This window comes from Phalacrocorax carbo, chromosome 1 (assembly GCF_963921805.1).
Source record: "Phalacrocorax carbo chromosome 1, bPhaCar2.1, whole genome shotgun sequence".
Taxonomy (NCBI): Eukaryota; Metazoa; Chordata; class Aves; order Suliformes; family Phalacrocoracidae; genus Phalacrocorax; species Phalacrocorax carbo.
Window position 1 is genome coordinate 32,573,649 of NC_087513.1, and position 25,317 is coordinate 32,598,965.

The 25,317-nt window shown below is 44.5% G+C and overlaps 1 protein-coding gene across 1 annotated transcript in view; it reads left to right on the top strand.

Annotated features, from left to right (window-relative positions):
- The first annotated feature begins 21,794 nt into the window (after positions 1–21,794).
- PDZRN4 (PDZ domain containing ring finger 4) overlaps positions 21,795–25,317 on the top strand; it is a 251,941-nt gene continuing 248,418 nt past the window's right edge. The window contains exons 1-2 of the mRNA XM_064447945.1: positions 21,795–22,653; positions 25,151–25,237. Coding sequence (XP_064304015.1) covers positions 21,967–22,653; positions 25,151–25,237 — 774 coding nt within the window. The 5' untranslated portion in view covers positions 21,795–21,966. The remainder of the gene's footprint in view (positions 22,654–25,150; positions 25,238–25,317) is intronic.

Below are 25,317 nucleotides of genomic sequence, written 5' to 3' on the forward strand. Positions count from 1 at the left end.
TCTTTGTGGTCTGGGACCTCCATGAGAGATCTCTTGCACCCTTTTCCTCACACTGGGAGTTGAGGAGGGGAGCGGGAAATGAAGTAAGAACTTCTAAGCAGTGAGTTCTTGAATGGAAGCAGCACGAGGCAATGGTTGGGTGGAACTTCGCCTACTTTCCCCTTTCCCACAAGAGTCTTTGCCTTCGTACGTGCTCCTGTTCCTACTTCCTTCTGTGGCAGGGAGGAGACCTTAGCTCACAGCTCGTCACTAGCAAAGGAGGAATGGAAAATACGACATAAAATGGAGGAGCCACAGATGAAAAAGGGAAGGGGTAGAAAGCTGGGAAGAGGAAGAACTGCGCATGTTGAAGACTGGAAGAAGGACAGTCAGGGACTGGTATAGGGAAAGGCAAAACAATTATAAAGTACATAAACTGATTAAAAGTAAGAAGTAAAGATGAGAAAATAGAGAAGGAATAGAAAGTTTGAGTGACAACAGGAAAGCAGAAATTTGTAGGTATTATTTTCTGGATCTGTTGCTTCTATTTTGCATTTAAAATAGTAGAATAATTTTGTGGATGTTGAAAATATTTCCTCTTTTTTTTTTTCTTTTTCACCTTGTCTTTTGAGGACTCTCTAGGTGGTCTTGCAGTGCCTGACAACTGACTATTCAAAACCAATTTTTGTTTATGGAGAAGATGTTTTCACACACATATAGAGCTGCATTTTTATTTTAGCATGGAATAGGGAGCAAAAGCACAAACTAATCAGAAAGGCTTGTGTAGTCCAGCCAGTGAAACCAGCAGTTTATACTCTCCTTTTGTCCTCATTTTGCCAAATTATTTCATATACAACGGGAAACTATTCTGCTGAAGACCCATGCTGAGAACAATAATTCTGCTACGAATACATCCTTCGAGGAAGTTTCTTGTTTACTCAAGGAGTGAGAGCTCTAGTTTTAGAAAAGCTTTCCCCTTCCTATTGATTTCAGTTGGAGTTTTATGCAAGGAAAGAAAACCTTTTTCATCATGGCTGAAGTGACAGGAAACGGCTAAAGAAATAAAACTGTGATGGGCGACCACTAACTGATGTCACTCTCCTTGGGCATTCAGCAGAGCAATCATTTTAGGGAGAAACAATTTGCAAGTAGCACCATGTTTTCACTGGACTACAGCCTTGCCATTTGTAATATCTAGCTATGGTCTTTGGTTGTGAGGTCTAGTGCCCTTGGTGGGTTTTAGTGGAGTCCATTAGGCTAGTTACGTAGGCTTTAAGAGCATTTCAATCTTAGCCACATAATTATAATGTGCTTTGTCATCTGGCCAGCCTGGGGAGAGTAGTTAGTGTGAGTCATGTGAATTAGAACTTGATATTTCATAGTATCATTGGTGGTTTGCAAACAAATTTCTCTGTCTCCCTTTTTAATTTCTCTCTCTTTGAACACACTGTCAACAGGTTTCTGTTTTCCTGAAATGAAGGAGATAAAGCAGTCTGTCATCCCCCTCTCAGTCCCCAGTCTGCACACAGAAACTATTGCACAACACGGTCGCAGAGTGAAAAGGTGTCCTCTAAGTGTGTGAAATGTCTTTGTGCAATGGATAAATGCAATAGGACATTTTATTGCTTACTCAGCATTTATTTAACTATTTCTAAAATTATAGCCTTGGTCAAATGATTTCTGATTTAATAGCAGGAATGATCTTATAAAATTTTGAACCCTCATTCTAAATAATCATGCTGCTGTAAACATGTCCTTTCTTTCTCCAATAAAAAAACCTAAATGAAATGTGCATGCAAGAGTTTGGAATAACAAAATAGGACACTTAAAATTTAGCAAATAAAATAGTTCCATCAGTAATTTTAATCTGCAGACCAAAGCTTTGCCCTCAAAGGTTTTAACAGCCTCATTTTTTCTTTCCAAAATAAAGCAAACCCTGTTCTCAAGAAACCCAGACCCATCCGGCCAGTCAGACGTATGACTGACCAACACAGAAAACAGGCTGGATTTAATGCAGGACTAATAAACACAGTGAAAGATAAAGTGTAGTGCTAGCTCCGTGTTGTAATGTGTCTGCATCTAAACCCACCCAGAATGTGACATACTGAATGGGACAAACCCACTAACTTTCTTTTCCACCTTCCATACATACTTCCATATGTGAATCATACTGACAAAGGTGCAACACTTCCTCTGGGATCTCTGGGCTATTTCTTTTAGTCTACTGCCAAGACACAGCCTGTCATGAGGGTTCCCAAGGCAGTTATTATGAAGGATAGGAACAACAGTTGTGGACAGACGTTGAGTTGACCCCTGGTTGAAAACACAGATACCTAAATATGAAAGACGAGACTACGTATCAGTGACTGGGCAAAGCAATCCTTTGATCCAGTGTACTCAATTTTTTTGGTGGCAATTAAATTTAGATTTTTTTTGTGCCAGTTTATCTTAAAGTGGCAGCAAACTTATCTAAAGCATAACTTATGGTATTCCTGAGCTGAGATAATCAACTAGGCATGGAATAAGGCCCAACATGTGTTTTCTTCCCAGCTACAAGTTATATAGGATCAACAATGCTTTGAATAACATTTGGTAATTATTCAAGTACTTGGTTTCTAGATGTTTGTGCAAATCTGTTGTGTTTACAAACACAACTTTTGTCATAAGTACTGTTGTAAAGTTTGGTACGCACATGCCATGTTTCAGTTTGCAGTTATTTCTGGGTGTCTATCCAAACACCGATTAGACTTCATGCGGTTTGCCGCTCAGTTAAAGCAGGGTAATGCATAATACATAGAATATTATGGCAGTTTGGCCATTCTAGCTTGATAATTTTTTACTGTGTGCCCATAATCACTCTTCCCTTCTTGCCTGTGAAAGCTGCTTGCTTGCTCATCACAAACGATGTACTATTTTTAGAGGGGGAGGTAAAAGAAGACATCATTGCAGAAACCTGAAGAAGAAAGACTAGAGACAAAATTTCATTTTTACATAGTAATAATGTTCTAATTTTAGCCATTAATGATTGTCTCTAAAGACACATAAGTCATTGTTCACGGTCTTCTTCAGAAAAAATTCCTCACACGCAGTAGGTTGGGGAGCACAGCTTTCTTCCAAGAAATCAGTGTGCTGGCCGAAGCTCTATGACAGCACATTTGCTCATGACGCTGTAGTACAATCTGGATTGGGCATCTGCTGAGGTATAAAGTGACTTTTTTTCAGATCTGTCCTCTCTCCTCTCCTCTCCTCTCCTCTCCTCTCCTCTCCTCTCCTCTCCTCTCCTCTCCTCTCCTCTCCTCTCCTCTCCTCTCCTCTCCTCTCCTCTCCTCTCTTCTCCTCTCCTCTGTCCAGAATCTGCTCTAGTACATAGGGAAAATGCCACGTAGCAAATGCAGCAATCAGCAGTGGGACTGAAAAGGGAGGAAATGCTCCGTAGGCCAATACAACACAAGGTGAGATGTGCTCTCACAGCTTCCTATCTAGGTCTCTGCTGTCCCTGCAGGACAGCAAGGATCTCCATTAAAGGAAGAGGGAAAGCCTCTAGAGTGGGAAAGACTACAGCCAACACAAGATAAGTTGTCCCTGCTCAGGAATCAAACAGTCAGCAGGAAAATACCTAGTATATAGATAATAAGAACTGCTGTGCAATGGAATGTGTCTTAAATCTGAGACTTACTGCTGCAACTAGTACAACCTGGTTGGCATTTGCAGCCAGCAACTCCCTCTTCCAGGTAGGCATTGCATACTGTTATTCTTCCTCCTTTTCTAGTCACTACTATAGCAAAAAGAAAACAAGAGGTTCATTCAGAGTTCTCCTCCCAGCTTACACCTGTATGGCTCAGGTCCTTAAAGGGGGCCCTAGCTCCCTGTCTGCAAGCTGTTCCAGGATCCAGACAGGCTCTCTCCTTCTGTTAAACTTGAAAACAAGGCCAGACAAATCTTACCTTTACTGGAACAAAAAGAGGGATTCGCTCTGTCTTTCGCTGATTGAATCACTTGCTTGGATAATTCCATTTTATTCAAACAATCCCAAGTAAAACTACAAATCCAAGGCGCCTGCAGAGCTCTAATACCTACAGGGGTATGAAGAGGTTCGGCACTGCAGCTTTGCACTTGCATTTATAAACCCACACTCATTTGTGTGCTTCTTTCTGGTGTGTAGCCACCTTAGCAGGAGTCTATCATCATTTCATTAGGAACAAGGGAAACATCTTTCACCAGAGATCCAGTCCTACATTGATGAAAACGGCGGCTTTTCCCCATGTTCACGAGAAGACATGAAGAGCCGAAGTGTTTGTACGTGGCATTTCATGGGCCTTAGCTGTGCTAGAAGCATAGTGGGGACCTGACCAGGTGATCTCAGGAAAGGAGAGAGAAGTTATAAACCCTTGAGGGTTTGTGAATATTGACACCCAACCGCAGTGCGAAGCATGGGCCTAATGCCAAGCGTAACAGATGTATCGTTGCCTGCAGGGCTCATCTTAGATGTATAACCAAGATCCTGAATGTTTTTTTATGTTCTGATTCCTACTTTTTTTGTAGCTCAAATTTCCTTAAATGGAAATCAGTCAACTGGGTTTAATGTGAATGAATGCAATTACTATACTTGTTCCTTTGACTGTACAAATACAATTTATTTGTGCTTCATGGTCCACTCTACATAGCTCCCGACAACTTCTTTGTTTCTGATTCAGACTGTGCCTTTATCAAATCTGCCTGCCATATAAAAATGTGGCTTTTTTTTCTGGGCCTCATCCAGAGGCTACTGAAGTCAAGGGGTTCATGAAAGGTTCAGCGCCAATTATCACTACCACTACTTCCAGCCATATTCTTTTCATGTAGCGTGTTCTGCTTTTATAGTGCTGTTCTTTTTTGCCAGTATTAAAACAAAAGTTCCATCACAGTGGAATGCAATATATTTAATATTCAGATTCTTATTTTGCTTTTTGTAAGTAACAGGTTTTTTCATAGCATTCCTTATCTTGCCGGGATGGTATGTGAATCCGGGGAGTCTAATGATAAATTGCTCAGCATAAATGGAACTCTAGTTCTCTATGTCAATGAGTAATGTTTTGCTGCTTAAATAAATATTGCTGTGAAATGTATCCTTGATTTACTGAGTCTGTACTAAAATAGATGAGTAACATTGGTCTGACAGCATTAAAAAAAATGTTCAATCAATTCTCTTTTATGGCATGTGGGAAACTGGCATTCAGAGTGAATTTTTAAGCATGTTTGGTTCATCCTTACCATTAGACTCCATTTTTTTACAACAGAATTGTAAAAACATTGCGTTAACTTCCTTAAATCAGTAAAGCGATTTCTCCATGTAAGATTTTTTTTCCCTCTTTATTCATTGCATTTAATCCTAAGAACATAATCTATTGAATGTCTCACTTTGAGTTGCTGTTCAAGCTCCCTATTCATCTTTGCACTCTTCAGCTCTCATCTGTTACAAGCCATCATGCAAAAAATTCTGCACTTAATAATTTAAAGAAATGAACCATACTTCGCTCTGCTCCATTTGAAGGGAAGAGGCTAAACAAGCCCATGCCCTGAATAGCCCGTCAGGCTTCTCCCTATTACCAATATTCTACAACAGCTATGGGATAATGAAATAGTAGCTCTGTATGTCACAGCACCAGACAGATACCCCAGGGAGATGCCAGTGATACAGCGCAGTGCCACTAGCTGCTGTGAACAAGATCAGTGCTAGCAACAGCAAGCGTCCATCAGAGGCCATCCAAAAGCCTGTGCCCAGAGACCTGAGATCTCCCCATGCTGAACTTGCCTTTGCCTGTAGATCCTTGGGCTCCCACTAAACTCTTCCCCTTTTAAACAAACAGAAATACCACCAGTTCAAAGCTGTAGCATTTTAAAAACACTTTCATCCTTTTTCTGTAGTCGAGGAGGCTATAAAGCCCAAAACATTTTAATCTGCTTACTAGCCTTTAATTACACTAACTGCCAATAGGTTCTATTACTAGTCCAAAGAAAATACTGGCTGTTGTGTATTTTTTTTTTAACTGTGATTGATGAAGCATATTTGTGTTACATTAGGTCATATTTGTCAGAGTTTAACTTTTTAGTTGGCAACTACACCATTAATTAGCAATATTGCTGATAACCTCTATTTTATATAACCAGCAAGCTGTTTTTCCATACAAGCTGGCAGTGGAAAACAAGAAAAGGATATTTCCATGGTGCCAGAAGTCTGGAGTAGAAATAATCAGAGAAATACACACTACAACATTCTCTGGGATTCCTATCTGTAAAACGCTTCATTTCTTGACAGGCATCATTTTCTTAGGTGTTCTTATTGTGGCTTCCTTTCTTTTCAGTCTTACAGTATACTCCTTTTAAAATTACATCTCTGTTTTGGATGCTCTCTGAGTTTGCAGCCAGGCCAGTAGTGCATTTCCTGTTGTAATACCCTGTGTTCAGCTTCTCACAACTCTTCCAAACTTTCTCCATTTGGAATGAAATTTTCCATCTAAATTCTTGGTTTGTTTTTGTTTTTGTTTTCCCAAAGAATATTTCAGCTAAAGCTGTACTGGTGGTTTGGAGCATGAGGTATGGGATAAAAAATATATTTCTACCTGTCTCAAAACTGCACATCATCAGTGCAGTGGTGTCTTCTAAGATTTGGAGCTGGGATATAAAATTCCACTAAAGGATAAACCTTATATCAGGAGCTTACCTTTTGTCACTATGAAAATTCACCTTTGGCCAAGTGATATCCCTTTGAAATACTGTAGATCAAAACCTCTCCGTAGAATTGGCTGAAGTTCACCCAGTAAAGTCTCCAGAGATGAGACTTCTCCCTGTCCAAGCTCTCAGAGCATAGCCAAGAACCTTGCAGCCCGAGGTGCATGCACACTGTTCAACGTGACATTAGTCATTCTGCACTGCATTTCCAAATCTGAAACATGGGAAAAATACAAAGTCTGTGTCTCCCAGGAGCTTAGTGAAACTAGGTCACAAATGACGGTGAAGCATGCGCACATTAAAGTGAAAGGCATTGTAAAGAGTTCTTGAGAATGTGAATAATCCTACTTTTACAGAACAGCTTCATCAGTGGAGAAGAAAGACAGCTTGGGCCATGCACAGAACAATGGAGAGGAAATAAAATCATCTTCTGGTAGTCATTAATGGAGTACAGTCAGCTTTTTGCTCTGAGAAAGGACCTGTGGGAAGGAAAAAAGGACGTGAGCTTGTGACGAAAGATGGCATCCTAGGGCACATGCACTGCCTTGGCGCTTAAAAGTTGTGTGGGCATTAGGTCATGCATTTTCTAACTCCTGAGCTCTTAATAATGGTCTTTAACCTAATCTGTTACCTATCTCACAACTGATGGGTGAAGAAGAATGTCTTTGTAGTTGAAGTGCTGACCTGGGACCTGGGGACAGCAGGCTCCTTTCTGGATTCCACCACATACGTTTGGTATTTTTTTTTAGAAACTAAATCAATAAACCGAGTATAATCTTTTAAAATGCAGTTTATTTGCTCATTGCCTATCACATCTATTTGATGTTTTTATTTTCAAAACTTTTGGGGAAGTTCTTGTCTCTTATTCAGTATTTGTCAGTCTCAGATGAGGCCTCTAGTTGTCATTTTAAGAGAAATAATGACTTGGGAAGCTCTGTTCAAAGCGCACCGAAACTAAACGAAGCTTTTCCAGTGAATACAGTGGCATTTGTGACAGCTGTGGGAGCTTATCTCTGAGCAAACTGCATCTCTGCTCAGAAGGGCTAAAAAACACATGAAGGCAAGAAGCTGGTCTTTTTATCTTGAGTTGTATTTAAGAGGTTCAAAGTAAATTAGACGTGCAGCCATCAGTGGATTGATTACATCTCCCAAGAGGCAAAATACTTTCAGGACATTTGCAAGGGCTGCCAGGTTTGGCTGCGAGCCCTTGGGAACCTGCACTCCCTGGCGTGAGAGACAGCCGAGGTACCAGGTGGGACGTGGTAGGATGAGCAAGTGGCACTAGAGGCCTACGTTCAGGCAGCTGGACTGGGTTCTGTGCTTCTAAGCTAGGACTGAAAGCATTTAATATGGATCGTTTTGTGCATTTCTGATGCACTAACGTAGAGTCTGCTGTGGCTTTGTGGTATAACAGTAAGTGTAGCCTTTAAACTTTGTCCCAGGGTATAAATCTTTGTACAGGTGCAAAACTCTTTTACCAGTGAAAAAAACATTGCAGTCCCAGAGGAAAAAATGGCTTATTCTACCTCTTAAATTTAATGTTGTCGACCTAAATGAAGTAAAAGTTTCTCCCGGTTTAATGAGTATTTTTCTAATGTTTATCAAAAGCCTGCCCCCAAATCCCAGCTTCAGCAATTCTAGGTGTAAGAATTAGAGCAACAGGCAGAAAAAGAGGTGTGTGAACAAGGCAAATACAGTTATGCAGACATCCACGTTACACTGCCTGACTTTAAGCTAAATTCCCCAGTAACTTCAGTAACTTCAGCTTGTGCTTAGAAATCAGACCTCTGAGAGAGACACCAGAAAGGCATTCTTGTAACTTGCAGCACAGCGGTACTTTGAAGAATGTTTTGTACTGAAAAGCAATGGTATTAAATCACTGAGCCAAGAGAAGGAGCTATGTTTTGGTTGGGTACGCAGCCTTCCTTTGACAGATTTCAAGACCTGCAGTCTAGCAGATGGCACCATAAGAAACACAATTGTATTTCTCTTAGGTTACCCAAGGAATTCTGTGCCCTTCGTTTTGGCCGGGTGACATTTTCATGAACCACTCTTTATTTTCTTTGTCTCAGGTTTTTGCTTAACTCCTTTTACAAGCAGCTCTTTATTCTTCCTCAGGTGCACTGTTTGTTTGTGCAAGAAGCACGGCCAGGAAGCCACCATTAGCTTTGCTGGCGAGGCAGAGATGGAGCAGGCTTTGGCTGGGGTCACAGGCACCAGGATGTGCCGAAGCACTGCCAAAGTGTGTGGCACAGCCGCCACTGGCCAGGGCTGAGCTCCTGGGTGGGCCTCCTCCAGCCGCAGCCCTCACGCCGAGCCCTGCACTGCTGTGTACGACACCAAACGGGTATCTCAGTGTGCTCTGACAGCAGTGCCTCTGCATTCAGCATGACGGGGGAATGCCTGTGGATGGCCGATTCCTTCTGTGTTCTCTGGGTTTTGTTAAATGTTCTTTGAACTTTAAGAGGAAACTTTTGGGTCAACACAGGGAAGAATGCTGCCTCCATCTCTCACTGTTTTGATTTTTTTTTAGCAACAAATACACATTTAAGATTCAACTGGTACCAAGAAGGCCTTTGACTGACTCCTAAAAATGGTAGAGACGATGTTAACTGGTGTGACACCCTTTTAAAAGTAGTAGAACCTTTTCAAAATGTTGAGAGGGTGAAAGTGCTGAAATGCGCCTACAGCAAGGAAAGCTTATAGATGCAAAGCTTCTCCGTGATCTAGAATATAAGCAAAAAGGGAAGTTCAGCTTGAGGTTCCAGTCCAGAGGAATCTATTTCCAAGTAAATAATGCCATTATTTTTAATGCAGAAGTATAGTTTTATTACAATTTTATTGTAAACATGCATGTAAAAAAATTAAATTGGTTTGAAACAGGAGACCTTTTTCAGGAGGCATACAGTATGGGAAGGCGAAAGATTCATAGGAAGAGAGAAGCAGGAAAACAGCCAGTGTTGGTATATCTGTCACATCCACTTTACAAAGGTTCCCTTGCAAGGCAGTCACAGCAGCGCTGTGAGTTACAGGGCAAAGAAATAGTAAGTCATATCTTATCCTCAAATTTTAGTGTATAAAACTGATGACAGGAGTTCTCTTTTCTTCAGTAGGTGAGCCAATAAAAATATGTCCTCTGTTATTCACAGACTATATATGCAGCAGCATTATAGTGTAATTCATTGATAGGAAGAAAATGTCTCTGATGTGAAAAATTCCTCTGTTGCTCCCTTTGGGAAAGAGCGGAAGGAAGATGACACTGGATAGGCAGAGGTAAGGTCCTGTTGACTTCAGGACAAGCTGGCTCACACCTCTGCGTCAGACCATTTTCTGCCATGACTTTGACAGTGCTGCGACACCTCTCATAAGCCTTTCTGAGAACTTCTCACACACTAATCCTCTACACACACCTCCTCCTTCTGCACACCCTTTCTGCTTTATGTAAGTAGCTTTTGTAGGAGCAAAAAGGGCAGAAAGGAGGAGGTATGCCAGCATACAGCAGCATGTCTTTCATCTTTCAGGGCACAGCCTTGTCAGGGGGCAGCGGGGAGGTGCACCATGCATCCTGGAGGGATTGTGTTTCAGGGAGAAATCATGCCTCTGTGCTTCCTCAACGTGAAGGTGGGGCATACAGGTTTCCCTTGATCCTGCAGCAGCCTGGCCTGCCTGCTGCCTGCAATGCACAGCTGATTTTCCACTTGCACGTCTGCCCTGATGGCATGTGGAGGCAGCCGCCCTGAGCCTGCGAAGGCTTCTGATGGGGAGGGCACAAAGTGCTCTTTTTCCATCCACCTCCACCCAAAGGGCAGGAGCACGTCAGGCTGGTGTTTCTGAATACCTCATTGAATTCCCATTTTAAATCTCCTAGAAACTAAGAAGCCCAGACTTGCTCCAAACCAAATCAATGGCAAATCCCTACAGATGATAAAAGGGAAAACAGCAACCCCTAAACAGGTGTCCATTTTGATTTCCCAAATGAAACGAAAGGTGCAAACTGCATTTGACAGGTTTTCAACTAAAGCTAATACTCACTTCAGCTTATGTCTGAATTATTTAAAACGTGATAACATTCCTTTGCTCGATTGTATTCAGACATTCAGCATCCCTGCAAAATATTTATTTTGGATAGTCCCTATATCCAATTCCTCTTTTTATCAATAGAACAATATTTACAGAGATCAGGCTGCCAACTTTGCCAGACAGACGCCCTTTGCATTAAAAAGAAAACATGATTCATCGGAGGATCAGGATTTCAGCTACGAATTAAACTTTTCTTTGATAGGCTGAAAGATGCAAGTCAATAAAGGAAAATTCTTGATAGCTGGAAAGGAATGTCTTCTTTGAGGCTGCCAATATTCAGTTCTGATCACTAATATCTTAACTGATGGAAAGATTTTTTTTTCCTTTATCTAATCATATCCCAGGGGCAAGGTTTAAAAGAAATTGAAAGATAGGTCTAAACAATTGTGCTGTGTGAAGATGCCAGCTTAGTTTTGCTATCTCTTTCAGACCATGAATATCTTGTAATGTACTCATACAGCACACAGGACAGAAGTGCTCTGACCCAAACCTAGGGTTCTCCAGATAATGCATATAATTAGGATCAAGCATGGTAAGAACAATAACAGCAACAACAAAAGTAGAGATAAACTTATAGACTTGTGGCTTGTTATCAAGCCTAATACATATATGAAAATAGATTTACTCAGATAGCCACAGTGCCCGGCAGAGTAGGAAAAACAAGTTGTGTGCTGGGAGAAAAACTCAGATCTAGTGATCCTCATTTTTCAGAGATGTCACTCCTGGTCTTTACTGCAGATATCCCACAAAGTTATTTCTCCTCTCTCTCTAAGTAGTGCCATTGAAAATACGTAATGGATTTTTCATCGTGTACCCTTTTAATGATAATTAAATATCACAACCCTACCTTTCAACTAATTGCAATGGCCTTGTTATTTTTGGTTTTGCCTGACTATGATTTCAAACTAATGATCATTAGTAACAATAATAGTCCTCTACCTTTTTATCATGCCTTACATCTGTGGGACTCTACGTTAAGCATTACTACGTGCATTACACCAGTGCTTACACTGAGTCACAGAGGTTAATTAACTTATTAAAGATCTCAAAGCACATCAGTGGCAGAATCAGGAATAATGACACTCAGCCCTGAGCTCTGCTCTCCCTGGCCTTGACGCTCTGACAGTTCCTGCTAAAGGGTTAGCCAGACTTTGCAAAATGCTATTAATCACTAAAAGCTGGACTTCTTTAGGAGAGGATTATTTGTGTGGGAAGGGAAGGAGGGAGTCATTTCATTGCTAAAATGAAGCTGAAAGTGGGACTAATGGAAAGAAAAGCTCCTACTTGTCTGAATCACACTGCTTGAAGGCAGTGAGTGTTGCAGAGGGTTGGTAGTATTTGTTAAGGAATCTCAGGATGTTTTGTTCACAGAAACAGCCCGAAGAGTGATGTACTGAAAGTCAAAGTTCCCAAACAGTACAAAATCAGATCCAATGACATTTTACTAAGCTCACTGATGTCCCCTATGGAGAACCTTGGAATAGGGTAGCTCTTAATATGCAGGCTGCCAAAAGACCATGTTCATCTAACTTTTGCCTCAGAGAAGATTGTCACCTTCGGACCTTGTCCTAGTCAGCAGTGAATGCTTACTCAAACACATAGCCAGGTAAATTCTGATGTTGTAGAGAGCAAGAAAACTTGGAAACATTCAAGTCTGAGTACTACAGAAAAAGCTATTTTCTGTGTGTCTCCTCTTCCTTAACACCATGTTGCTTTATTTTAACACAAGAGCCTTTGACAGAAGCTGTTAATGCTGCTTCAGATTCTCATGGGATGGAGACTAGCATCAGTGAATTTAAATTGGCATTTTATGCTGATGGTATATTAATATGTATGATCTAGCAGGGACTTCAGCTTTTATTACAGTTTGAATCATTACTAATTTTGGCAAATTTTCTGGCTTTAAAATGAGCTGTAATAAATTTGAAGCCATGCCTCTGCCTCGACCAGATAACACACTTGCCATCTAGATTTTCCCATTTAAGCTAAAATGCTGAGTCCTCCCAAACCTCAGCTTATGTATCCGGTTTCTATTTAAAAGAGAAAACCCTGATAGCAAAATATCAAATTAATATAAAACATTTTGCTGTGCCTTGATCCATTTTAAAGCATAACAAGGGGTCAAATCCAGCCTCTCTCACTTAGGTGGGGAGCCTCTTAGAAGTTAATAGCAGGCTCTTATACTAAATTATATGTTATTGATCTGATGCTGCTGTGATACAAGCAGAACCTGATGCAGCTGTAATACAGCTAGAGGGTGAAGGGAGGCAATGCCATAAAATACATCTGTGTGGGCTGAACAGGACAATACTAATAGGTATGAAGAAAAAACACATTCGTCCTTTCTAAAAGTGCACCTGATTTTGACCACTTTTGTCTCCTGTTGATGTCACCGAAGCTTCTGGCTGCTCAGCATTTCTAAAACTCGGCTTCTTTCTTGAAAATCCGTATAGGTTGAAAAAACAGTGATGAGGTAATACAGCAGGTAGGAGCTGTATTAGCACTTTGACAAGACACCCCATAACAAGACTACCAGGCTGTACATGTCAATCCTCAGTGCGGGAGGAGGTAGTCATTAGAAAGTTGTGTTAGTACACCAGAACTAATGTTCATGAATCCGTGATGATAGGCAGCTTAGGAACAATGTCGGTTTAGCTTGTCTAAATAGCCTTTAATGGTATAATCTCTGATCTTCCAGGCCTAAGCCTCTCACAAAAAGATGAGTAGAAATTGTTGGTCAAATTAAAAATATTTTTAAAAAGTTTTCAAGCATCAGAAAGTTAATTCTCTCTCTTTTCCATTTTTGGCCTCATTAGGATGAGAACTATTAAACCATGAAGTGGAAAATTGCTAATTCAGCACTCTTGACATTTCCAGAAACTGAAGAGATCAACATCTTTTGTGAACATTCTCCCAGGAGATGTTCAGCTAAACTGCACTCTCTCAAGTACTAAGATAAACAGCCACAGTATCTTTACTGGCATTTAGTGGCATTACCTGTACAGATTTTTCAGTTGTATTAAACCTATGTCTTCGTTTGGTCTCCTGACAAAAGGAGGCTTGGCTTCGGCCTTCTCTGTAGGTATGCATGCCTGTTCGGGTCCCCTCCTTAACTCCATTTGAACTCCTCATTTCTATCAACCAAAGCTGGCAAATGTGTAGGAGACAGAAAGATCCTAGAAGTTTAATAAAACCTGGCAAATGGCTGGAGGAGAGTCCCCTTCCCCTGGCTCTTCCCACCGAAGGACACTGCAACGCGAACCCCACCATTACTGGACTCCAGAAGACCCAGCCACCACCCATAACTCTCAGGAAAACTGTGTTCATTGGTTCTGCAAAGGTCCTGTAGCCAACCTGGGTATGCTCTCCACCCACAAGGGTACTGGGAGGCCACTTCTTTCCCCTGAAAGCCCCCAAGCAGCACAGTGGCAGGCTCATGGGTGGCCCTCCGCCTGCCTGGGGATGTAAGGGAAAGGGACATAAAGCACAGAGGCATCAATCACAGAGCCTGGTCCTTGCTCCCTGCAGTCCCTTTAGTGCTGTCCCCTTGCAGATGTCACTCAAAATACTGTAAAAAGCCACTGTCTCTCAGAGGAGGTCATGGTTTCCAGCCTTGCCGAGCGCAGACAGGGAGGATCCATGTGAAATAACAGCGAACCTCATTCACCTAGAAGGAAAAAAAAAATCACAGACTGAGCAGGTTCTGTCTGCTTTTAGTGGGGGTAGTAAATAAGAGATGCTGACAGAAAGAATAATGCCCTAAATGTGTTTTTTGGAATAACTAGCCAAGGTGGTCTTCCACACAAGACAAGTAAAATAAATCCTAATTATAAGTAAAATAAAATACAAGCCATTCAGATGGTTTGAGTTTACTTGTGGAATAACCAATTGTATGTATTTTAATTCAGACTCATTAATAAGTAATTTGTGAAAGCGTAGCTTTAGGAAAATAGGACTCAGAGGAAAAATAAGGCTAAACAGATCAAGAGCTGGAAAAATTACAAAATCCAAAAGCATGCTTTCTCACTGCTCATAATATTTCCTTCTATATTATATTGATATTTTAAAAGATTTACTACTGTGAATCATTACTCCATATCGTTTTTGCTGTCAAAAGCAAACATGAGACTTTAATGTTATAAATCTCTAATGGAGGAAGTGAATTATATCTAGGAATCATGTTTGCTAGAGCACTTAAAATACTGCATTATATGAGGAAATCTTTCTTTTTTACCACTGCATTATTTGTGGTAACATAAGCTGGGTCTCAAAGGGACTGGCCTTGGGGTCAATAAAATATTTGGAGTAAGTATCACAGATTTCATATGTGAGGAACACCAACAGAGTAAAGTGTTCCTTGGCCATTTTTGCTTAACTTGTTTTGTACATGGAGGCAACAGGCATGGTGTTGAAGAGGGCACTCTAAAGTGCATAAATTACAGTACATGTAACAAACGAATAGATTATGTGAAGGAAACAGAAGCATATTCTTATATGCTCATCTTAAGGCCCATGTAACACCAAGATATTGATTTTTCTTTTCCCTTTCTGTATATTTCTAACCTGTTTTTTTGTACTGCATCTTGTAAGAGGCTAATAACACTGCATGAAGCAGCGCATGGATTCCTGTAGTCCCATGCGCTGATTGTAATAACATTTTAGCTACCATTTTAAAATGTTTTCTTTCATTTTTGTCTTGTTTTCTTTGACTTACTAATAGCTTTTTCTAGTCTGTGTCATGTTAAAATGCATAAAGTAATCAGAATTCTCTGCACGCATTTCTCAGGCTGCTTACCTGGCTTAGACTAAGGCCAGCCACTTTCTGGTGGCAATTATATTTAATTTCAAAGGCTTAAATTCACAGATTTACATGAGAGTTCTGAAAATCCTACCACAGAATTCCCACATTTTTTCTGTTTAGTTTGTTTTATTTCACTCTAAGCTTTTCATATATGTCTTTCAACATGGTTTACTTCTCTCCCTTAGCAGTTGATGTGCAAGCTAATACTATGAAATGTATAGGCAAAGGCAGTTTTCTAAATGCTGTGTGATGTAACATTGGCAACAGACATGCAAAAGACGGAAGGGTGGTAACACCCTGAAGAATTTCTACTGATCTGAGCAGCTATCAAAGCTTTCACTGAGATCTGCTGAGGTTAGAAACTGAGGTTCTGCTTCTATCTCTGTTTTTGATGTACCTGATATTGCTGATATTGGGCAAGATGACTGTTTTTCCATCTTCGGTTTTTAAGCAATTTTACTGCCTGAAAAGGAAGCCCTAGGAACTGCCACTGTGTGCTTGCTGGTTGATCAAGTACTGCAAGGGCAAGAGGACTTAACCCTACTCTGGAGGGACTGTCACCAGCAATGAGGTGATCCCTTTCCAAATCTGTTTGGTCTCTGTCATCTCATATGAGCCTGACAACAGCAAGTGGCTCTGCTCGGTGGCAGCAGCTGCTAAGGTTTCATAATGTGAAAAATCATCCCCTTAGATTTTTTTTTCCTTGAGCTAATGGATGCTAAAATAGACAGAAAGCTTTTCGCATCTGCATACCCTTAGGGAGCAGGTCTGTGCTGAGAGAAGGTGTCTGCAGCAGGTGAGTGCATTGTGGATTGGCTCTGCAAAGGCAAATTTAGAAACTGGGACATCTGCAGGTTGCAACAGTTGGGTTGGGAAAGGGAAATAAGATAGAAACACCTAAGGCAAGGCTTCCATGTTCCTTTACATTAATCCCCAGCGCTAGTGCCTTCGGCTTAGGCTGCAGCTGAACCCATGGTTCTGGCTGTGGTGTGAAAGGCAGCATGGGGCAGCACAGGGCAGCATGGGGCAGGGGTTCAGCAGCCAGCACAGTCTGAAGTGAGCTTGTTACCAGGCAGCTGAGTGATGATCCAGCTGGCTGTGGGCATGTGGTACAGGCCTGACAAGTGTAAGAGGTTAACACGCCAGCAGACCTGCTTTCTCTCAGTCTGGGTCTTACCTCTCCTCACTTCTTTCTCACCATGTTAAGAAGTAGCTTGCCTTTAACACTGAACAAGAAAAGAAAAAAAGGAGGATTAAGAAAACACAGTTTCAACCCTAGGACAAGTGTATCAGTCCATTTTGTCCTATGGGACAAGAGTGTAGTCTTCACCTGCTTCTCCTAGTGCAGTTTGCAGTTAGAGATTTAAAGAAGTGCATATTCCCATGCACTCCTGCAATCCAGCCACCTGCATTTCCCTTCTCCACCCATTCCTGGGGTCAGAACACAGCTCTTGGCTTTCCTTTTGCTCTCCCCGTTTGAGCTACTGCCTGTTCTCACTACTCGATTTCCTGACCATCAGAAACTTCTTGGTGAAGTCCAGGTGTATCACACGGACCTGGGCTTCCAGTTCAGGAGAAGGCCTTGCCTTGTCAATAGTTTCCTAAAGAGAAAGAGGAGGGCAGTCCCAGTTCCCAGCTCTGACACACACTTCCAGTTTATGTGAGCTATTTTGACCCACGAGTTTAGTTATCTACCTCCTCATCTGTAAAAGAATGATAACAGCACTTTCCTCCCTCATAGTGGTTTACTGTTAAAATATCCAGTTAAGAAAATGTGGAAAAGCCCCATTTCAGCACTCATATCTACCTACAGACTCTGTACCACAGGACTCAATAAAAATGTACTATGCAAAAACAACTGTTCAGCTGCTAGAGGTGTCCAAAGTCGATGACATCCTTAATTTCCAACAGTTAAGCTCCTAAAAGGCCTAACAGCCATGCTCAGAAGCATTTGGCTTTTACAGCACTGGGCAGCTCGACTCTTAGATCACGCACAACCTCACCGCTCCTTTTCCTCCTCCCTCTGCAAGGCTCAGTCCGCAGGGGGTGACCTCAGAGCACACCTCCCAGGTCAGGCGTCACAGCACATACTGGGAGGTGCTTTTACCCACCTCTTGCATTGGAAGGTGCAGACTTTTCTTTTGACTGCCCTAAGGACTGGTGCTTTAATGTGGCGGCTTTGTTAGTGACAGGCGTTGTGTAGGGACTTCAATCGAGTGCTGTGAATTCTGCTGGGTAGCATTAGCAGTAAGTGAAGTGAAAAGTGAAAAGTAGTTATAGGGCTTGCTTAAGGCCTTTGGGTGGATGAAAGAGGCAGGTCCAAAATCCAGACCTCCCACTTACTGCTTTGTAAGACTTGTCATTTTTCTAGTGGTCAAAGTTGATTGGTGACGATATCAAGCATAATTAAACAGAGACCATATAGTGTCTTTGTGCCAACAAACAATACAGATCAGAAACGTTTTCTGCATGTAAACTCCTTTACTGAAAGTCTACAGGTTTTTGGAAGTTTCTTTCCTTAACTGATGAATGCAAACACTTGTTCAGGTTTCAGCAACTAACTGTGAGCTTTCAGGCTTGTTTTTGCTCCTCCATCTTAGGGACACTTCCTCAAACTCTCTTAACATGCTGCAATGATAAACTGTGGGGCACAGAAATTGCTTGCTAATTTCTGAATATTCTGAAAAATAAAGGAAAAAAAAAATCAAACCCAACCTTTTTAGGTGATTGTCTACAATGAAATATGAGTTATATGGACTAACTTATAGTCTTTTATTTGCCAAAGTGCAATGGCATTCAGTCTTTCCAGACTTCTGATGATAACAGATTTTTATAGCCAACGCTCAGGTCTAAATTCTGCTCTCAGAGTGAAGTTGCTGAGTCCTCCTGGCCCTAAACAAGTTACAGGGTTTTATTAGTGTGACTGGGAAAAGAACCTTCCTTTGAAATCCTACAGATGAATAATAGGGCTAAATGATTATGAAAATGAGGAGAAAAAAACAAAAATGCATACTTTATTCCCACATACGCTAGTTAAAAGTTCATCAGATTTTCCCTGTTGACTTCAATGGAGACAGGAGCCTTCCAGTAACCTTCAGAATATCAGAGCAGAAATTCTTATCTTGGGATTCTTTCATCAGAAGATTTGGGACAGCTATATAGTTCACACTTTAAACTGCACATCCTCTTAGGATGAGGCAAGGACTACAGGCAGAAATAACCCTTGATTTTATACTTGAAACAGCTCTTCCTCTTGTCCCTGATGCTCAGGAGCAGCAGGCTTTCTGTGCTGATAAAGAGCTCCCTCAGCAGCGGTTACTCCCACCAAATCCTTCCTCTGTGTGCATGCGTGTGTGTGTGTGCGCGCGGTGTGTCGAGATACCCGTGCCTAAGAAAGCAAGTATTTTCCTCTTTTAAATGACTTTTGCTGCTTTACCAGGTAGAGCAAAAGGTAACATGATGGAAACTGTACAGCCACCATACGGACCGTCCCGGAGACAAGCCACTGCATAACATTTATTTTGTCCCTGACTGGGTGCAGTTCTGGTGTGAGCGGTGGAGCCATACAGCACCATCGCAGCCGTGGGCAACGCTCTTGAGGGCACTGCTGTTCCTGTGCTCCTCAGCCTCCCCTCCCCGTCTCAGGAAATCTGCATTTCCTTGTTTGACCGTCGCAGAAGCCATGGCTGGAATGGCTGTATGAAATCTGGAGCTGTAGGTGCTGAGACTTCGGCTAAGCAAACAAGGTGATAATTTTGTTGTCTCTTTAAGCACAATTTAGGAAAGGAGGACTGTGTTTTTCATTTCCTGATTACGTAGGAACTAATAGGACTAATTGTAGGAATAATCCCATGTAAGCACATTGGAAATGTTTGTATGTGTTTATCCATGCGTTTACCCACTACCGCGGAGGTCTGCTGTGCAGACAGCTGCTACCTTCAGATGAGTTTTGCACATTTGTCTGTATTACCGGTCCCTGCACCAGAAAATTACTTTTGATATAAACCCTGTTGTCTGTGCTGTCATCCATGCTGACATCTTGGCAAAGAAAGACAGTTTCGTACTCCAGCATGAACAGAGAAAGGGCACAACTGCCTGGAACCATTTTTGCTAGTACACTGATATTTCTCCAAGACCCAAGGTGGGCCAGAAAGGACAGGCTTTTTTTAAAAGTATGCCTACAGTGGGTTTTCTAAACCTTCATTTAGTTAATCACATGATTAAAAAGAAATCTAAAGGCTCTGAGGCTGAAACCTGACCATATCATCTCTTCAGCTGCATTCATGCTAAAATGTGCCAGGGACCCTGGAAGGGCTCACAGCCTCATTCCTAAACTCTCACGCCCGAAGCAGGACGGTCACCCCAAACTATCTCCTGGGATTGGCCCCTGCAACCCGCGCGCCGTGCCCAAGCGTGGTTTGGGAGGCTGCTCGTAAGCCTTGGCCAAAACCATCCCAAGTGTCACACCAGCGGATTAACAGAGGCAATACCAGTTTAACAGATGATGTGCCCATGTTTGGGCCTGTTTTTTGCCCGGTTTAATTTATGATGTTACTGCCTGTACTCAGACCTCAGATTCTGGGCCACGTATAAGGAGGTAAAGAAAATACATCGGGGCATTGGGACAGAAGAGAGTATAAACAAATAATGACTGGAAATTAATAGTTAAATGCAAAGATAGATGAGGAGAATACTATTTTTTGATAATTTTCTATAACATTCAGAATGACACTGATTCTGACCCTATCAGCAAAGCAATTAAAATCGGTGGAAATACTAGATGATCAAAAACCAGTGTGAATAGCATAATTAGTTACTCAGGGTATCTGATTTCCTTTTTTTTTGATTGAGAGAATATGATTTTGATCTGCAATGAAATATTGTATAATGTATTATAGTGCATTTTCTGCAAGCTGGGAGACTATTTGATGGTGCAGTTTATTTGTTTATTTATTTTACGGCCATGGCAATCCAACTGAAACTCTGGGTTTCTGTGTGGCAAGTCAGAAATGGTAGGTTGCTGGTGCTTCTCAGTAATATTTGGGTCCATAGATGTTCTATGAGGCGCTGATGACTGTTATTGCTTAGAACTGGTGAGAAACTTTTGTTAAGCAAATTATAGGTAGACGTAACTGAGATCCGAGGTCCCCAGGTACTGGCTCTAGGGACAGATATGTGCAGGGTTTCCCTTCTTGTTTTGGGAAAAAGGGATGTCACTGTTGCATTGTCCCAATGTTGTCTTCTCAGTCATGAAAAAGAACCACTCATTAGGGGGGGTCTCAAGAGCCCTGATGGCTATCCCAGAGGGATGCTCTTGGGATTCAGAGTTTGAGGCAGGAACTGCAGAACTGGTGAGGGCACACGCCGGCTCTGCCTCAGGAGTCCTCAGTCCGGAAAACACCCTGTGATCTGGGCCTGGACAAGCCAAACCTGCCAGCCTTTCCAACAGGGACGGTGTCTGACCCACACGTGAAGGAGCCCACTGAAGAAACCCCTCGGGGTGCTCCACCCCACTCTCCTCCAGGAGGTTTTCCACAGGGCTGGGTGGGGGGCAGCAATCTGGCCCTGTGTTTTCAATAGTGAAGTTATGTGGGGAATGTGTTGGGGGTTTCACGTTTCAGTGGATGTTGTGGGTTGTGCAGCAATGAAGGGGTAGAGCCCAGGCCGGCTATTGATCCTAACTCCGCGTTTCCAGATTTTGCTGTGTTCTAACTTTTCTTGAAAGTGTTGCTTATACATATGTTGTTGTTTAAGAGGGCTCAACGAGCCACTCTGTTATTCCGACTGTATTTTTTTTTCTTTTTTTTGGTGTGGCAACAAAAAGAGCATTAGCACTGGGGGCTTCAGCTTTCTGTGCCCTGCTGGATATCCCAAAAGAGGACCGAGCTTTTTGGAGAGAAACGAAATAGGCACGCTCACACGCGCGCGTTATTTACCGGCACGTTATGTGCAGCAGCAGAAGAGCCCGAGAGGCTCGCTGCTTTGCAGCCCGTCGGCTGCCCACCGCCCCGACCACAGCTCAAGCCCGAGTGACCCGCCGGGGCGCGGCCCGGCCCGGCTGCGGGGAGAGTGCCGGCACACGGCGGGGGGCGGGCGGGGATCCCCGCGTCTCGCCCCGCCGCGTCCCGAGGATGCCCCGGGAGGGCGGAGGAGGTGCCGGGGCTGGGCGTGGGGCGGTGGCGCCGGGCAGAGGGAGTTAATGCGGGAGGGTGTGTGTGGCGGGGTGGGGAGGGGGGAGCCGCTGGGAGCTCCGGCTGGGCGCTGCCGCCCGCCTCTCCCGGCGCGGCCCCGCTCCTCCGCCCGCCCCTCGCCGCCGCCCGCCGGGAGCGGCTCCAGCGCCGCCGGGGCCGGGCCGGGGCCGCGGCGCCCCGAAAGTTTTGCCGGTGCCCGGCCGCGCCATGGGCTTCGACCCGTCGCGCTTCGCGGCGCCGGTGGCGGCGGAGCTGCAGTGCAAGCTGTGCGGGCGGGTGCTGGAGGAGCCGCTGTCCACGCCGTGCGGGCACGTCTTCTGCGCCGGCTGCCTGCTGCCCTGGGCGGCGCGGCGGCGGCGCTGCCCGCTCCGCTGCCGGCCGCTGGCGGCCGCCGAGCTGCGCCCCGTCCTGCCCCTCCGCAGCCTCGTCCAGAAGCTGGAGGTCAAGTGCGACTACAGCCCGCGGGGCTGCGGCCGCACCGTGCGGCTGCGGGAGCTGCCCGCCCACCTCGCGGCGTGCCGCTACGGGCCGCCGGCCGGCCCCGCCGAGCCGGAGCCGCGGGGTGGGCGCCCACCCTCCCCCGGCCGCCCGGCGGGCGGCTCCGCGGGGCAGCCGCGGCGGCCCGCACCGGGGGCGGCCCCGCGGCCGCGGGCGGGCGGCGGGCACCGCTGCCTGCGGGCGCTGCGGGGCGGCGGCGGGGGCCCGGAGCCGGGCCCCGAGCTGAAGAGGGAGGCCCTGCGCTGGAGCAGGAGGGAGAAGTCGCTGCTGGCGCAGCTCTCGGCGCTGCAGAGCGAGGTGCAGCTGACGGCGCGGCGGTACCAGGCGAAGTTCGGCCAGTACATGAGCCACATCAGCAGCATCGCCCGGGACCTGGCGGGCGGCCAGCCCGGCAAGGTGAGTGCTTGGGCGCAGGGGCCAGCGCGACCCCCCCCACCGCCTCCCACCCCCCGCCCCGGCCGTGCTCTCTCCGGACCCGCTTTCGCCCTGCCCGACTCTGTGAGCGACCGCCGGTCGAGGTGGCGGTGCGAGGGGTGTCCCCTGGGCGGGTGTGGGGTGTGTGAAGGCAGTGGTCACCCTCGGGACCCGGCGCATCCCCCGGGCGGTGCGAGCCGCTCCTGCCCGTCCCTCGCCGCCCCCGGGGGGACGGAGCCGCCGGCCCCGACTCGCTTCTCGTCCCGGCGCCCTTCGGCGGCGAAGGGGCGGGCGGGGGCGAGACCGGCGGTGCCTGGCGGCGGCGGCCGAGCGCGGCTTGTCCCTTGCGTGGCCGGACGGGGTGGGGAGCGGGCGGGAGGGGAGAGCGTTTCGTTCCTCGGCTGGCAGCCGGCAAACGGGTCCCGGTTCCCCCGGGCAAGGGGTCCGCATCAGGCCGCCCCGCCTCGCCGCGCCCCGGCTGCTGTGGCTGCCCGGCGTCCTCCGGCTGGGACCGGCGGAAGCTCAGGGGCGTGGAACTCGCTTTTAACTTTTATTTGAGCAGCCGAGAAGTTGTCTTAAAAATCTGGAGCGTAAAATCATGGTAAACTTTGGAAACGATGGTGAGAGGACGGCAAAGTCTCTCGTTTGGTAGAACGAGGCAACAGTTGACACCGCTGAGAGCGGTGCAGTGCTTCCCTCCCCTCTCAGGTCCGGTGCCATTGCTCGGATAGCGACTTGCCTCCTTTCGGCTGCATAAACCATCTGAGAGTACTGGTGAGCGGGCTGCACTCGCTGTGAAGGGGGTTGGGGTTTTTTAAGCTCCGGGCTGGAAAATCGCCGTTCAGCCTCTGGCACTGCTGCTTGCAGCCGCGGTGAGGAGTGTTGCAATGCAAAGAGTTTTTCTTTTTACCCAAATCTACACGGACTCTTGGGAAGCAAAATCCCAGGTGGAAAAGGTCTGAGCAGCCAAACTTGCTCTCGAGGCAATGTAGAGTGCTGAGCATCTGACTGCCGCACGGGAGACGGGAAAGGGGACGTTGTTCTCAGGACACCTGTGTGCCTAGAAACATGGCTTTTTGTGGCATTGAGAAACTTCGTGTTTGGAGACTTGAATATTTAATCTTTTTCGCTCCTTGGTTTTTTTTTTCCCCCTGGTTTCCATGGGGTTTAGGTTGCTGGCTCTGGGAGGTGTGCCCATACATCTGCTTCATCTCTTGGCAAATGGGATAAGGTCATAGGAAGGGGGGCAGCAGTGGCTCTTAAGAAGCATGCGAGGAAAGCAGTGGCTGTAGAAGGGAGGAGAGAGATTTGGATTTCCAGTAAGGAGTTGGCAAGGAGGTGTGGGGATAGGCGTGGAGGCATCACTCGCCTGGGCAGCAGCGGAGGAGCGGCTGCCTTTTCTGAGCGCTGCCAGTAGGTGTTGCTGTATGTACTGCCGCTCTGAAATCTCTTTTACAGATGAGGCCAGGGTAATGAATAAAACAGGCGTTTGGAAGAAAAAACTATCAGTAAAGTAAAACTGTACTTCATTAAGATCAAATGTATCGTGCGGCAAGAAAACATTTCACTGTCACAGTTAATAAAATATGGGCTTCAGCATTAACTGTTAATGTTTTGAATGTTTGGAAAAGTTTACCTTATTTAGGTGTCAAATATATATTAATCAGCTAGAGACTGGCAAGCACAAACAGGTAGCAGCGCTGCATAAATACAAGGGTTTTTGTGGGCAACATGGTTCCTGAAATGTAACTGTTATCATGTGTGAACAAGGTTAAATAAGCTAACTTGCTATGCTAAAGCCTCCAACTACTATTGTGCTCATATGTTTTTTGGGTTTTTTTTTTTAGAAAATTATTTACCTGTTCTACTGAAGGAAAAGGTTTCTTTCTCTTTTCCAGTTTTGACTCCGTCACTGGTTTTGAGTGTTTGCTTTCTATATTTAACTTTGTGTAGAAAACCTGACTTTTTTAGACATGGTTTTGGTTTTGTTCTTTTTCGGAGAGAAGTGAAAGGTTGGGATGAAGAGTTGGGTTTCATTTTCTGTGTGTATCTTCCCTGAGAGTTGCTACAAAATGCGTACTTCTAGGACTTTGAGGTCTGAAAATTATAATGCTGTGTATTTTAGCCTATATGTTTAATGTCTGAAACTCTGACACACATAGGAGTTTTATTTTTGTAGAGACTTCCAGACTTTTGGAGCTCTGACTTTTTTTCAGTGGTGCTGAGCATTCCTCCCACCAAAAGTCTGCAGTTTTTTCTGTTCAGCACTGAAGATAATCAGGTGCTACCTGTTACTTTTCAGTGGCGTGTGACTTTTCCTGTTGCCAGTGCAAAGTCCTTTTGTTATCTTTTCAGACTAATTTTCCTTTAAGCCTTATCTTACATATTCTCCAGCTAAAAATCTTTTGTACAGCAGTGCTTTTACTTAAGATCTTTTTTAAACTGTATTTTAAATTGTATTTCACCTCTTGCTTCTTAGGGAGGAGAACCCAAACCGTTAACGATCATGCTACACCGAGAAAATGATACTTTGGGATTCAATATTATAGGAGGACGACCCAATCAGGTAATGAGAAAAGTAACTGTAGGTTATTTTGACCATACATTCTGTTACTATATACACTGTTAATAATAAAAGAGTTATGC